The sequence below is a fragment of the Cyprinodon variegatus genome, unplaced genomic scaffold (assembly GCF_000732505.1).
Source record: "Cyprinodon variegatus isolate N-32 unplaced genomic scaffold, C_variegatus-1.0 Scaffold579, whole genome shotgun sequence".
Classification (NCBI taxonomy): domain Eukaryota; kingdom Metazoa; phylum Chordata; class Actinopteri; order Cyprinodontiformes; family Cyprinodontidae; genus Cyprinodon; species Cyprinodon variegatus.
Window position 1 is genome coordinate 157,533 of NW_015151032.1, and position 16,339 is coordinate 173,871.

Here is a 16,339-nt window from a genome sequence, read left to right on the forward strand (position 1 = left end):
AAAATTCTTTTAAGTTTAGTGTAATGATCATGTCAGAGCAGGTTTGAAATGTTTAAATGGATGATATGTTTAAATCTTGAGATATTTTATAAAACCTACACCAACAAGCAAGTATTTCACCTTATCCCTGACTTGCCTGCTGTGGTCCTTGGTCTTCATGATGCCATTTGTTCAATGTTGTCCATCAGATTTCTGAGGCCTTCATTAAGCAGATTTATGAACAAGTAGATGGCATATTTTTAGTACTTGGTTCAAGTCCAATATCTGTAGGGTCATTAGAAATTTTTTTACAACTGCACACTGCTAGATTTTTGGTTGTGATGAAACAAAATGTGAAGAGGTACCCATAAATTTGTGATTCACTGAGCTTTAAAACAGCTGCAAGAATATTTTCTGTTTTATATTTGTTTAAAATATCAAAGGACTGATCTAAGAAATCTTAAAATGATTTTCAGGACATTCTGTATGTATTAATGTAGGAAACATCCAATGCATAAATATGGTTGAGGTAAATAATTACATATGCACAGAAACATGTAGTCTTACCACAACACCAAGTCACTTCTACCCTTTTAGTCTCCACCTCTCCACCTTGTCAAACCAAGAAACCGAACATTACCTCTGGGGCCCAAGGACTTAAAAAAAAAATCCTAGGTTTCAGAGCGAGGAGTGGGAGGTGAGGGAAGGATTAGAGAGGAGCTGTCTCTGATGTTATTTAATCTCAGAGGCCAGGGAGCGAGCCAGACAGAGCACTCCTGATGCACATTATCAGCCTCTGATGACCAGCCAGGAAGATTGGGTGCCTCAGATGCTTCATCGCAGCCAAGCATCGCCGCTGCAGAGCACTTTGAGCTGTCTTCCTGTCCGGCTCTAACCAGTCAGCAGCTCAATTTGGCTGATGGCAAGCGTGTTCAGTCAGGGGAGAAGTCAGTCCCGGATGATTTCCTCCTTCTCCACTCGCCTCTCCGTTGGCGCTGCCACCCCTCCCCACCTCAGCCATCGTCCAAATGTGCTTCTGTCCTCCCTTTCCCCCCAACTGCACCCCCACCCCCCTGCATTATTACACCCCCTCATTTCCCCTGATACTCGAACACCCAGCCATCACTCAGTTGCTCACCTTATCTCAGGAGCCTGTCTTGCTTCACCCTCCCACCTCACCAACCACCACCCTCTTTGCTTCCTGGCGTCCCTCCATTCCAACAACCCCCCCACCCCAGCCTCACCCCAGAGTATTCCAGCATGACAAACCACTCGGGATTTCACAAGTCCTTTAAAGTCTCCTGCCTCTGGGAACTGCTCGTCTTCATGCAACATTTTAGTATTCGAGGGAATACGTGACTAGGGAGGCAAGCAACGCTGTTCTACTGTCTGCTTTTGATTGTTGGGGATACTTTCCAGCAGCACTTTGTTCCAGCCTCCCCTTTCAATGATCTTTGATAATTGTTCTTCTCATCTATTACATTTGCCTTGTGTTTCTGTGGATCAAATATTTTCTGTCCAAAAAAAAACATTTGTTTTACTGAAGCAGTTTTTTTTTTTATTTTAACACATAAAAGCATCACAACAACAATATACAAATTCTTAGTCATCTTTAAAACCAAAACACATTAACACATGCAACATTTGGGTTTAAGACAATGAGTAACTTATTAAATAATTTGCTTTTTGGAATGTTTTAAAGCCACTTTGCAGTAAAAAGGACAGATGTTTTACTCTGCTAAGGAGAAATCCAGACTATCCTTTAGCGTCAGAGCAAAATCTCTCTACTGTTCAATATTTAATTCCAGATTTTCCAACATACCGGTAGTTTAAAATGCTTTACTGGGATTTATCCAAGCTTTTTTCACAACCTTCAGTGACCCCCCCAAAAAAGTGGTTATAAAAATAGATAATGACCGATTAATTTTTGTAAAGGTTGAATCATTTATGACAGTAGGAAGTCCAGTCAGTGTTTAGGCATTAGGTGCAGGTAATATAGATTAGAAGTGCAGCTCTCTAATGTAAGACAATGTGCCTTGTTGTTATGGAGCGTGTCAACACAGACTCCTTCAGTCCTGTTCCTGCTGCCATCATCACACCACTGTCAACTGTTTTACCATTTCTCACAAAAAAAATAAAAAATAAAAACGCTGGGTTCTTTCTTAAATGTCTCGATGCTACTGTTGCGACAAAGGTTGGGACAGCGGATCAGACACTGCAGCACAAAACTGGTTGCGCTGGCAACAAAACGTATGGTCGTAAAACCAGTGTATAAATATTTTTTAAACAATTGTGTAGATACTTGTCAGAATTTTATTTATATTACCTAAGATGCCAAATGAAGTGCCAGAGGGATCATATGTTTTGGTACAGATTGTAGTGTGATGCAGGGCTGCCTTCCCTAGCCTGCTCCATTTTCCTTTGTTGACAACTAAGACAAATTCAGCTGTTTGGAAAAAGAATCTGATCATTAAGAAAAATAAACTAAATTGGAAATAAAAAAAAAAATCTCATTAGTATTTTGGTTACACCAATCCTGAAAAAATCCTATAATTTTGTGTGAATATATTAAACAGTCAGTCAGAGGCATTGTATACTCAAGGATGTCATTCTAAAAGAACCTGATGTTGTTATTTAGAAGGTATGAGAAGATGTCTTCAAATTCTTAACTGACCACCTCTATAACAAAATGACCACCACAGATTAAACCTAATCAAAGGGTTGAAACAAGAAATAACATTACGCTAAAAAAAATATATTAATGTGGATAGGTTGCTGTGATTTCTTAACCATTTTACTCAAATGGAAGGTCAAGCTTGTTTTCCTAACAGATATAAAGATAGAACCAAAAGTATTCAAATGGGTGGAAAATGTTAAGAAAACAAGTGTACCGGTTTTGGGTTTTCTTCTAAAGATATTTCTTTTAAATTAAAACAAAAGTTTTGCTGAGGCAGATTTCCTTCTTTAAATCTAACTAAAAAGGGTGAAGGAAGCTAAAGATTAGGGTGATTTCAAGGAGGTCTAATAACTTGAAAAACTTGAGTTATATTAGATACAGAAGTAAATCATTAAAGATACAATCAGATATGTTGGTAACTAAAAGATGTAACACAGTTTTGTTTCAGCATTTTTCAAGTTTTTCCTAAACGGTATTTCCAATTTAAGACAAGTGTTTTTACATAAAGTGTGAATAATGTTTTTAACATTATTTAAGAACTGAGACATAACTTTTTTTTATTATTTCCAATTCAACACAAACCTAGACGTTTGAAAAATAGTTTTGGATCTAAATATGCAAAGAGTGAATCATTTTTTCTTCATAGAACATGAATTTTCATATCCAAATAGTTTTTTGTGTAGGTACGTTGTTTTGTGTTTTATTTTGATCACTTTAATCCAAACTAAAACAGAAATAAATATCACTCATTGACCTACACATTCCTTTTCTAAAAATCTAGGTTATGGTTTAGGACAATACAATAGATTTTTCTTTATTTTACCAATTTTTTGGGGTTAAAACCTTGAGCCATTATCCTGGGTAAAACCAATTAACCAACCTTGCTCTGTTTGATCAACCCAAGACTAGATCGGTCCATTTTATATCAGGACTGAAAAAACTTTGCAAAATTACCCATAATATGGGTAATTTTAAATATTTTAAATATTATTTAAACTTTTTTTTTAACCCAGCAGTTTTTAGAGTGTAAATAAAAAAAAAACTAGAGTGGTACTTAGTTTGGGGAAATGTAAAATATTACTGAAGTGTGAATATGAGGAATAATCATCAGAATTAGTTATTGCTCCAGCGGGACAGGTGTTTGTTCAATAATCGATCCTTGTGGCCTCTTCTTTTTATCAGATTCAGTGTGATTGTATGATTGTCTGTTTGAGTTCTTTACACAGGGCGGGCTGTAAAACCTACAGCCTTGACACTGAAAACACATTCATAGACACCAAAAATATACATAATGATACCGTCAAAAGGTACAATAATTACACAAGAAAAAAAAAGGAAATTACAGAGTTAAAACAACACCATTATGTTTGTGTCTGTTCACTTTGTCTCCTTGCATCTTCTCCAAAAAATGTTCAGGCCGCATGGCGCATCGTGTGTCCATGAAAAGCTCCTGGCAGAGTCTAGAGTCCCACCTGTCCTCTTGCTTTTTGATGGAGGTCCACATCTCGCCTCCTAAAAAAACCACCGAAAAGCCTCACCGTTGCTGACCGGCGTTCTCTGCGGAAGACAAAATGTGGAGAAAGAGGCTTTAATTCATAGACTTTTTTTGGTCTTCAAGTTAAGACCAAAAAAGGAAAATACACATCTTCAAAATTTCTTAACACAATAGCAAGTTGCTTTTATTATAAAAACCATTAGAAAGAACCTGAAGAGAATAAGAACCCTGAAGGCACTTGAAGCCTTACCACTAAACAAAGTGTCTCATCAAAGAGCCAACCAAGGTGATTACATGCACGTCCCACCCACACCCAAATAATCATTACGCTGAATGAAACATTCAATACAAATTCCCATGGAGCAACAATGAGGCATTTAATTACTGTGAGCTGGAGCCGCAGTGAGGGAGAACAGAGCATCATTTCAATTTGAGCCCGCACCAGCAGTTGCCCCGCCTTCTTTCTTCTAAAAACCTCCATGTCAGTGACAGCTGCGTGTCCTGAAACTCATTTAGAAGTCAGATATGTGAACTACCAGTCTCCAACAAATCCCCGTGACCAATTAGCACATTTTTTTTTTTTTTTAGGAAGGGTTAACGGAGGGGAAATGGCGGATAATCACACACAAAATCATTTTAGTTTGAGGAAGGGGCAATTTGATATTTTAATACCAAGTGTCATTGGGGGCTCCTTAAAGGCTGATAACTGCTGCAGTGCATTTCTTCATATTTGCATTGCTGCTCACCTTATTTTTATTCAGTTTGGGTATACCATTTTGGAGGTGGCTATGCTTTTTATGTGATGCATTTGGGTTATTCTACATCTGTGAATTGCATTATAAGGTACCCAAAGTTCCTAACTTATTATTGAAATGATGCTCTTATTGATTAAAAGCAAAGTTGGCTTGAAATAATGCATTCCTGAGATCATGAGTGAGTAACTATAACAAAGCCTGTTATAACTCTGAAACTGTCTTTTATATGTTTAGGGTTACAGAGCGAAATAGTGCTAGAATGTCATTGTCTTTAAAGATGCATTACAGATGTAAAATTGAAAAAAAAAAAGGAATGAGGGTTCTGAAATCCTTGGACTATATATCCCATTTCAAAGATCATAATTTTTGGTATGACTAGTATGACAAAACAAATTGGATGACACCTAAATTGGCTATATACCTTTGTGGACCAACCTAATGTAATTTTAAGGGTACCAGGGATAGTATCAAACAGGGAAATTAGACAATTATTTACTCATGTATTATGAAAATATTTTATCCCATAACTAAATGTACCCTAGTGGTTAGAGCAGTGCGATTGTGCTCTAAGACGGTTGCAAGTAGCCGGTTTGATCCCCACAGCCTCCACTCTGGGTTCCTGAGTAAAGCCCTTAACCCCACACTGCTCCCAGAGTGCCGCACAATGGCAGCCCACTGCTCCCCAAGGGGATGGTTTAAATGCAGACAGTGAATTTTGTTTCTTTGTACTTGTGACAATATAATGACAATAAAGTTGAATTCTATTCTAGAAATATTGTGCTGTGAGATGCTACTGACCTTAACTATAGCTTTGGAAGGAAATGGAGCAATACAACTAAATCTAATAAATGAATGAAGCTGGATATTGACTAAGTAAATCTGCAGAAGTCCTATCTGATTGCAATAACTTCAACTAAAAAAGTCTAAATCATCCCAGGCTGGAAGCCCTAGTTTATTTAAAAAAAAAGACTGTTCTTCCGAGAAACAACCTGCAGCTTTCTACTGTACGTAAACACGTCCCCAAGCTCATCACACCTTTTAGGAGCAGACGTTCCCTTTATGTCTGTAACAACCATTTACTACATATTCACACCGTATTAAGCAATTACCATTATCTTTCCAATAGATAATGGAGGAGCCCAGAACAGCAGGGGACTATCATCACCAATTTAAATCCATGGGAGAAATGAAACACTGCCGCCGTATTCAAAGCGGTCAAGATGTTCTCACACATCTAATGTCATTTCATTTTTTTTTTTTGCTGTATTTTTTTTTTTTTTTTCCTAATGGCAATAAGCCGATTATCACTGCATATCAGCGTGACTCTTATAATTTCCATCTACCACCTTAAATGCAGTTAAATATACTTGGTGTGACTGTTGCTTTTATTTAAAAAGACTGAAAAACATAGAAGATGTCTCAGTGACATGAAAAAAACTTGATAAGACAGTTTTGATATATTCATAAATATGAGAAAAGGAAATTTTTAAATAGATTCCCTTCTCTGGAGTGGTGTGGTTGCTTTAGCATGGGCCTAATAGGGAGATTTGGTGACCCATACTCATACAACATTGAAAAACAAAAATATTTCTCTCCTCAAAGGTCTGCCTTTAATAGTGAAAAAGAGTGGCTTTAAGTATATAAATTAATGTGTTTAAGAAAGTCTAAGCTTCTATTAGGGAGCTAATAACAGCTTTAATAAAGAGGACGTCTTTTTTTTAACTGGACACTACGTTTTTTTTTTATATTTTGGACTCATGTTCTAGAGTGCCGAATGAAGTAGAGGTTGAGTTCTAATTTTTTTTATTTGAGTTCAACACTTAATTTTTAAGCAACATTCTTCAACATTTGTGAGGACTCATTATATTTCATTTAATTGACATGTTCTAATATAAACAGCTTATTATTAGAAGTGCTAATGTTTGACCATGAATGACTCGGTGATATTTAAAAGAACTTAAACTTAATTTCGATTTTAAATTTAAAAGAAGTTATTAGAATATATAATAACAGAGATGTTCTTAATTGTCCGAGAATAGGGACGATCATACCTGCTGGAAGCAAAGTAAAATCTAAATGCAAGCATAGGTTTCTTTCCAGATAAGCGTTACTATTACTGGGCCTATAGTGGGATTTTTTTCAACCTCTACCTTATTTGGCACTGTAGAACAGGAGTCCTAAATATAAATAAAACTCAGTGTCCAGTTCTTGAAGCTGCTATGGCTATATCCTGGCTGCATAATAGTAGCATGGACTAGGATCAAGCAGTATGATGCTGAAGAAGGGTTAGGATCCAGCTTGGTATCAGACAGTGGGTCGAAGACATTGTCCAACATTTCAGATCTTCAAATCCAATCATCATGCAAATTTGAGTAAACTTTTAAAATGCTGCTTTAAAAGGAAAATGATAAATGTGAATGCAGTGAAATATACTGTAAGGCATACTTTAACTGATGGTACATTTGAATAAAGTGGAAAAACATTTCAACTTTAGGATCTTAGAATTGAAAACCCTCTAAAATAAAAGATGACTTTAAGATAAAAAGGAACACCAACAGTTCAAGACAGGGGCCTTCAACGTTTTCCAGGCCAAGGATCCCCAAACTGATGGCGAGATGGAGAGGGGACCCCCTAATTATATATATTGTATGAAATTGTGTTATATCAAACTGGTCCTATAGTCACTCTGTTACAGATGGTTTTATGTAAGGGAAGTAATTTCACCCTGGGATTATTAAAGTATTTCTGGTTCTGATTCCTCGTTAATGGGACAGTTGTTGTGAATGAAACAGTGCCCAGCTTGAAAGAGCTCCTGTGTGTCACTGAATGTGAGCATTGATGACTGAAAGACATCTTCTGCCTCAATTTATCTGTTTACTACAGTGTGTAGAATTAATCTTAATATGTATTTAAAGACATTTCAATTAGTGAAAAAATTTTTTTAGGGAGAATAAAAATGAAAGTAATTAACCAGAACTTTCACGACCCCCATACAGTACCTCTGTGGACACCCTAGGGGTTGCAGCCCCCTGTTGAAGACCTCGAGATTAAGAGATATTAACAATTTTTAGTACCTTGAGAATATGATGGGTTGTAAAACAGTTGACTGCTAACAACCCTGAAACTGTAATTCATCCCAAATTCAACTTTCTTTTCAGAAAAGCATATTAACTGGGCCTATAGTCGGCTTTTATTTTATTTTTTCTAGCATTTTATTGTCATTACAGTGTCACAAGTACAGTGCAAAGAAATGAACTTTCTGCATTTAACCCTACCTCTTGCGGAGCAGTGTTGTGCGGCTTCCGGGAGCATTGTGAGGGTTAAGGGTCTTTGCTCCGGGACCCAGAGTGGCAGTCTGTGGGACTGGGCCTCAAGCTTAGAACCTCAGGATTCCATGCTCGATGCCCTAACCACTATGCCACCGGTCCCACTCTAAACTTTGATTCTGCAGTCTTAAAAAGCCTCTGTCACCCTCTGATGATTAGAGGACTGAAAAATCGTCCACTATCAAAGATCTATCTCTGGAGGTGGAGCTGGCCTGGTATAACTACTATATCTATCTGCTCACTCTCACAGCTCAATATGTCATATTAATCTAGCTGCAACTTTTTTCCTCTGAGCACATCTCCTCTTCACCACTCATCCCCTCTTAGCCTTGGTTCTTAGAGACTTTTGGCATTTTACCTAAATTTGTCTGGGTGCAGGGTTACACTTTTACATCAGGGTGGGTTATACTTAAGGATAGATTTTGCTTTGGAAGTTCCAAAGAACTGAATAATCATTAGAAGTGAATATTAGCTGATATCGGTTTCGGGAGGATAATGGTTTGTTTTTATTAAACTTCTTTGTCAATGCGTTTACAGAAACTGACAAACAAGATACCAACAGTTTTATCGTTAAGTAGGAATATTCTAAATAATAAGCTAATTAATTCATTCTAAGTCTGTTTCTAATTGTTACTGCTAGTGATGCTAAAGCTACCATCTGCTTCATAGACTAAAGTGCTATTTCTCAGTTTTTATATTTGTCCAGACTGCACTTTATCATGTCTAGTTTGAAATACCCAAAATCAATCAAACCTGATGTGGAATATTTTACATTTATAGATTCTGTAAAAGTACAATTTGCAATCAGTCAAATTTGTGAGAAAAGGAATTGGGATTCATTCCTTTTCCAAAATTATTGTTAAAATAAAGTTGTTTTTTTCATTTCCCTGATATTGTTTATTGCCTTACATCATCTGGCAGGCAAAGTGACACACCAATAGTTCTTAGTGTTATGTTTATATAATTTATTAAGACAAACCAATTTTTTGTCCTGCATTTGTTTTCATTGGCTAAAAAGATATACAAATAAGAATAAAAATCTTTGTCTTTTATTTTATATGGTCTAAAGATTTACTGAAACATAAAAACTGTCTTCTGTGTATTAAAGGTGATGTTCACAGATAAGATTAGCCTGTTGAACCAATATCAGCTTAATGACTTTTGATGACCTAATGGGACTTAAATTAATGTAACTCCAACAGTACACTAGGCTGCCAATAAGTTAACTTCAGTAAACAAGCTGGATTTTCTGTTTCCCTGCCTGATCACACATAAAAAACAAATTAAGAGGCCCAGGTAAAACAATAAGAAATGTGGAATTATGAAATACTTTATGTATACCACTTCAACCAACACAATAAACAACAAAACTCCTAATTTTTATGTGATATGGGAAAATCTTTAGTTGTTTCTACATTATTACTCTGAAGAGAGTAAAACATGTTTTTTTTTTTTTTAGTTTTTGTAATGACTGTAATTGTGGATGCACATCTGCACCTGCTATGGTGGATCTGCAGGGGCACTTTAAGGCTTAAGCCCGTTTCTGTCAGCATTGTAATGCCCGGGGAGCTGAAGCAAAGCAGAGAGGGAGGCGAGCCGAGAATGTTTATCTTGATCCATATTCTCACATTGATCAGTCCCTGGTGGAAGTGCGGCTCACCAGAGACAATAATGACCCTGATCCGGCCACTCGGCATGTCTCTGTTTTGTTAAGTTCCCTGCGTTATCGATCCAGTGGGGCTCTTGAGTGCTGCTTGGATTCACTCCCAGGCCATCTTGCCTCAGCACACAGCAGTGACCAGGCACAAAGAAGGCTCAATTAGCGCCGGCTCTGCGTTGTCTGCTCCCCTACTTTCGAAATCACTCCATCAACTGGCATTGTGGGAGGGGAAAAGAAAGAAACCAAAAGGCATAGGAGACCGGCAGCACTGTTAGTGTTACCTTGGACAGTGGAGCAATGCCAAGGTTTCACCTCAAATCATGAGTTTGTAGCAGCGGCTGTGCCTCGTTAATGACGATGCCTCTGCGGCAAAGCGTACACAACAATCCGGCTGCTATGACAGAGAAACACGAGACAATTTCCTGCACAGGCTTGAAATGCAAACAAAAAACACGGGCGAACTGACTGGAGGAGAAGGAAGAATTTCACTAGACCTCAAATTAACCCCTCTGCATCGCCACAGTAGGCAGGGTATTCTAAAGTGTCTGCTGGTGGCCCTGGGTGATAACAGCACAGTAAAACTGACATGTGGTGGAATAATTCTCTGCTGATTCTGCTAAGGCAGTGTGAGGTCTCTGGGCTGCCAAGACGCCCTGTGATCCTAACTGAACCTGGCATGTGCCGTTAATGTTGCAGGCGTGTTGTCAGCTGATTTGGGCAAGGTGGTGGAAAGACATTATTGACGTGAATGGCAGGGTGAATCATGAGCCAACCCAAAAAAAAAAGGAATAAAATCTTGCCCGCAGTGGCAGCCTAAATATTTAAAGCAATCTGAAGGATCCAACGTTTGAATCCAGTTCTTACAGTTTTCCTTTTCACACAAACAATAAAAATGCATGAATTGTCCTCAACCTCCCAGCCTGCCGCTGCCCCGCTCCTCTTATCCCCTGCAGCCTTGGCGTCATTCTGTGCCGGGGCCAGAGATAAACCACTCAAGACGATGAGGATGATAATGGCAGACGCCGCAGCGCCTCAAAATTCAATCAGCGCCTGGACGTCAGTGCGGATGAGTGTAAAAGTGAAATATGTTCGCTGGCGTGTGTTAAAAGATGCCACACAGGGCTCAGAGAAACAACAGCCAGAGATGTGGAGGGCCATGAGGGGGGAAAGAAAAGAACAGGCGAGTGAGAGAAAGAGGAGAGCGAGAGAAAAATGAATATAATGTGTTTCAACTGCTCTGCTTCCCGGCACAATCCCACTGGCATTTTGAGCAGTGCTACTTTAACCACAGACTGTGAATAAATTACCCTTTTGAACTCAGGGTGATTGCAAATGTGCCCCGGTTTCTCTTGAGACATGTCTGGCACTAACCCTCAGCCAGCCTTGTCACAAAGGCCCCTTTACTCCCTCTCCTCTCCTCCCTCCCTCACATCTACAGTACTCTCGGGGCACACATACAGGCATGCATAACGTCATAAAACTTTTAATTTCCTGTAATTGCTGGTGGATTTTCTTTTTCTTTCTCAGTCACAAAAAGTGCTTCTCTACTGCAGGGAGCTTTTCAAGGATGCAGGGTGAATATCTGCCCCCCCACCCCCTGAGTCATTTGGAGTACAGGAACCCGGGTGCAAAACATTTCTCACTGATATTTCATTCTGGTATTTTTTTCCCAGTTTCAACCCCTCTGTACTTTGTGTTTTTGGTTAACTTCAAATCAAGTGACAAGAGTAGTCTTTATTTTTGCTTACACAAATTCAAACCTATTTTACACATGCTGATAAATTTGTTACAGGGTTTAGATTAGTATCTGTTTTTAAATAGATAAAAACATTGCTAAATCTTAGTGCATAGAATATTTGGACAAGTTAAATACAGTATTCCTCCACTGCCAACACCTTTGGGGAAAGAAAAAGTAGCCTCTCTCATAGTGCAACTACGCCTTAAAACGGTCACTGGGTCTAGGACAGTGGTGGGCAATTAAATTTCCTTGATATGGGGTGAGTTACACTTTAAGAGCTTAAACCAGTCATGTTGGGAAGTTTTACAACATAAGTCCCAAGCTAGAAATTATTGCTATGTGAATGAGTACAAACAATACAACTGATTCAGAGGTGACTTATTTTTAGAGTGCAATTACAATAAAATTATTACAGGTCATCTGTTTAGATTGTGGGTTCTAATCCCAAACAGAACTGATGTTTCCTCTCTCCAAAAATGAGTAAACATTGAAGTCTCCATCAGGGTAATTTAACTAAGGTTTGTCACAGTTTTATCTATAACATCAAGTGCGATTGCTTAAATATATCAATTATTCTATTACTGCCAAAATATGTTGCTTTTTCTTTGTTTTAAAACTGGAACTGTTGTAAGAATACCGACGTCCTCTGTGTAAGCATCTGCAGAAATTTCCGAAAGGCAGCTTTTTAACTATAACCACTATGAATAAAAACATATTGAAGGTGTATGTGTCTGATTTAATTGCATTCTGGTAGTAACAGATCCCTGTCTCCAAATAATAGAAAAGTCCCTGCAGGCCTAAAGCTCTGTTGAGGCCAGTGTTCTGTCAGATGAGCATACCCGGTCAGACCAGCATACCCATAGTCAATACCCGTTTATCCCTTTAGTTTATCTTTTAGTTTTGTATGGAAAATAAGCTTTAAACTACCTCAACGGGCATGTATCCCTTTAGTCATGTGCAAAAAAACTATTTACTTACTTACTTTTTGGTGTTTTTCTTAAGCGTATGGCTATCTGACCCTAACTTGTTTTTGTTTTTTTGTACATAACTAAAGGGATACATACCCGTACAAAATGCTCGTACAAAACTAAAGGGATAAACGCAAATCTGGCGTCCTGCGCATGCATATTGACTATGGGTATGCTAATCTGACGGGGTATACCCATCTGACAGAATGAGTTCTGGAGTCTACGAAGGAAGACGTCAAGAGGACCAGCGGCGCTTACGAATCAGGAGCGGCGCCTCCGAGCGTTCGAGCATCTGAGAGTTCTGCAAAATGTAACTTTTGCTGTTGGACGCCAGAGTGTCAACCAATCAGAAAAGCTGATCCAGGAGTTTTTGGGGGGAGATTGTTTCTGCAGAGTTGGTTGCATATGAAAAATAAATATCAACGGGTTAGACTTCGAAGATTTTAAAAAAGACGGAAGGCTAAAAGGAAAAGAGAGAGCTCTGATCATTATTGCTGCACTAAAAAATGTTTTATGAACTATGGCAAAACAGTTTGTAAATACCCAAACTAACTAAATATGTTAAAAACCTGCCAACAAAAAATATTCTTAGTATATTCTTGTACTTGCACTTTTTACCACAAACGTTAAAAACTCTTTATGTTCTTCTACGAATGGCAGCGGGAAATTACCTCATAGGCTGGCAGCTGCAGAGAGATCCCAGCAAGGCTGGAGGTCTGCCGCTCTGAACAAGAACTGCATTTTTCAGTAGGATCAATGGTCAAAGACTAGGAGTAAGTTCAAAGACCAATGCAGCAAGGCCCTATTTCACCTGTTGCTACACACTTCCAGTCAGCTGGCTGAAAAAGGCTGCCACTCTTTCCCTGCTTACAATATAGAGAATTTGGCCGGAATTGTTTTTTTTATATCCAGTTGCTAATAACACAGTGTGCAGAATATAATTGGGCTATCACAATCATTTCATTGAAGGCTTTGTATCTTAAAAACTAAATTTGACAAACTGTACAATAATCTGTAAAGCAGCTCACTGCAGTTTAGCTACCAGGGAAAATAGTTAAGTTAAAATCAAATCAAATAGCAGTGCATTATTGTGAAACAGTCAGAAAGGCAAAAAGTTGTATATGCTTTCCCAAAAAGCAGTGAAAATTGAATAGCACATTTAAATGACATTAATTTTGTATTTTTGCATAGATTTCAAATAACACTTAAGGGATTTATTAGTGATACACTTGACACTATCAATATAACCTATCCCAGCAGCTGCAGCAAATAATTGTAAGTGTTTCTGATTGAAATAAAACCTGTTAGATCAATTACTACTTAGAATTGTTCTGTAAATATATAACTGCAGACATTTTAACTTTTGGTTTTCATACTATAAAGATCTCATATCCTCCTAAAAGTCACACCAATATGAGTAAAAATGCAAAAATGTTAATAAGAACAATAACAAAAATCCAAACAAAGATGGAAAATGGAGATTTGGGAGCTGCAGAAGGGAGGAAAAGCATTTCAGTGAGCGACATTAAGCAGGTTGAATAGCAGCCAGCGGGAGTGTGCCAATGTGTTCCCAAATGCTCATTATAACACATGGCCCATACATTACTGTGACAATGTCCATTATTTATTAGATTCCACAATGGGAAACAGCCCAGTCTTTTTTATGACCACAGTTGCCTGACAGGCTGCAACCAAAATAAAAATAATCACCACTGTCACACGCGCGCAGACACGCAGTTTGACACTTCTTACTCATCTGTATTGAAAGTTCAGCCTGTGATCAATCTAGAGTGATCAAATGACAGCATGCTTCTATTGATCTTAACTTGTATTTTAAGCAGGAAACTGCAGAGACACGCAAATTAATTTGTTTCATCAGAGTCAGTCAAGGAACACTTTGATGGCTAATCATTCAGACTGACTTCCAGCAGTGATCGACTGGTGGTTGTGGTGCTGGGAGGGGGTTCCAGGGTGCAGTCAGCCTTAACTGATGTGTTATATATTGCCTGTCACTTTATTCTGCAAAAATATTGGGGCGTTGCCGAGCTCAAACGTGGAAGGCATCACAATCCATCATCTGGAGAGCTCGATTGGAGGAGGTTCGAAATCTCATCTGAAGGCTTGTAACGGTTATCCCAGCCACCCCAGGGCCGTTTATAAAGGGCACTACTTCAAGGCCACCATCGCAGACGTATGCATCTAGGCTTTCGCACATCAATTCCACATCATGGCACCAAAGAAAAACCAGTTTGGTAACATTAATAAATAGGTCAGGTAAAAAATAAACCACAACCAGCGTTGTTTTTGTTAGCTATCAAGAGTCCAGATGTTGATATAAGTCCACAAAAAATATGCATTGCTTCTCTTGCATTGTATTAAAATTAATTGGCATCAAAACATTAAATCTGTGTATTTTCAATATTTTAGTTTGCAGAACAAACAATCATGTGACTGATATGTCTTTAGAGGGCTAAAGATTGTCTTAAAAATATTTCTAATTCACAAAATAAGGTTTGTTAATATTAAAATAAAATAAATGCTCATAAACCCAATCTAAAAACAGAAAAATGTTTATTTTGTACAAGTTAGTCATAAAATAGAAAAAAAAAAACATTCATTATATTACTATTTAATCAAAATAACACACCTTGAGTGTAAGTATTTAATAGGTGCCTGTACTGTACATGATATCTGGCTCACATGAACAAGATTTGCAGTTAGTTTTGTGAAAGCAAAGGATTTCCCTTCTTTTCTTCTTCACATTTAAAAAGGCTCCTACAAAAAACCTTTTTCCAAATAACTGGTAATCAGTGTACAATAATATAGCTGAGGGTTTAACAAATAGATACTGTTTTTTATACCTTACAAATTTTAAATCATATTATCTTAGTATCAGCAAAGCATTAACGTTCTTCATGTTTTTATATAAAAACGGAGTTTTTATGAATCTGTTTTATTTAGAATGAATCCTGCAGGTTAGCCTCATTTTCCTTTGTCTGTTTTTTTCCCCCAGACAATTTAGGGGTCAAGTCCCTCTGACTCAAACTGACTGAAAAGACATTGCAATGCCATAGTTATTACTTAAGCCTTTATTACACTTAACTATTTTAGAGTTTGAACAAGAGGCTCAAATATAGATCTGTCTCAATATAGGACATAGTTGTTTAGTTTAGAATCAATCCTAAACTTTTTTTCTTAAACATAATCTGGTAATTAATCTTTTTTTTTCTCATAGTAACAGAATTTGTTCAAAAATGCTGTGATAGGGTCATATTATTTTCCTATTTCCTTCTAAGTTAGCAGTCTTCCAGTTCTTAGACCTTAAAAATAAGGGAAAGTCAAAGCCTGAAAAAGCTGTCCAGTCATTACTATCCGTTGAACATTACCTTATCGTACCATATGAACATATAAAGGCTCAAAGTATCATTAGTACTATAAGTGCCACTATAGGCCTGCTTATCACCTATTTCGAATGGAAAGGAACCAATACATTTTTGTGCATGAACTAAATGACTTGGCAAATGAATTATTTTAAGGAATCATTTTAACTAATTTTAGTGTTTAGGAACACTCAATAGACCTATTGTTCCCATCACTAATAACAGCTAGATGTGGTAATCTTAGAGTGCTCTGTATCTTTAATGTCAAGGTGTCACTGATTCTCCATGATTCTTTTTTTTTCCATGTTCATCCATCCATCCATCCATCCATCCATCCATCCATCCATCCATCCATCCATCC

General features: G+C 37.7%; 1 protein-coding gene across 2 annotated transcripts in view; it reads right to left on the reverse strand.

The window, feature by feature from the left end:
* Positions 1–1,530: 1,530 nt before the first annotated feature.
* Positions 1,531–16,339, reverse strand: part of cxxc4 (CXXC finger protein 4) — a 43,986-nt gene continuing 29,177 nt past the window's right edge. For both annotated transcript variants that reach the window (XM_015392228.1, XM_015392227.1), the window contains exon 3: positions 1,531–4,213. In XM_015392228.1, the coding sequence (XP_015247714.1) occupies positions 4,169–4,213 (45 nt within the window). In that variant the 3' untranslated portion in view covers positions 1,531–4,168. The remainder of the gene's footprint in view (positions 4,214–16,339) is intronic.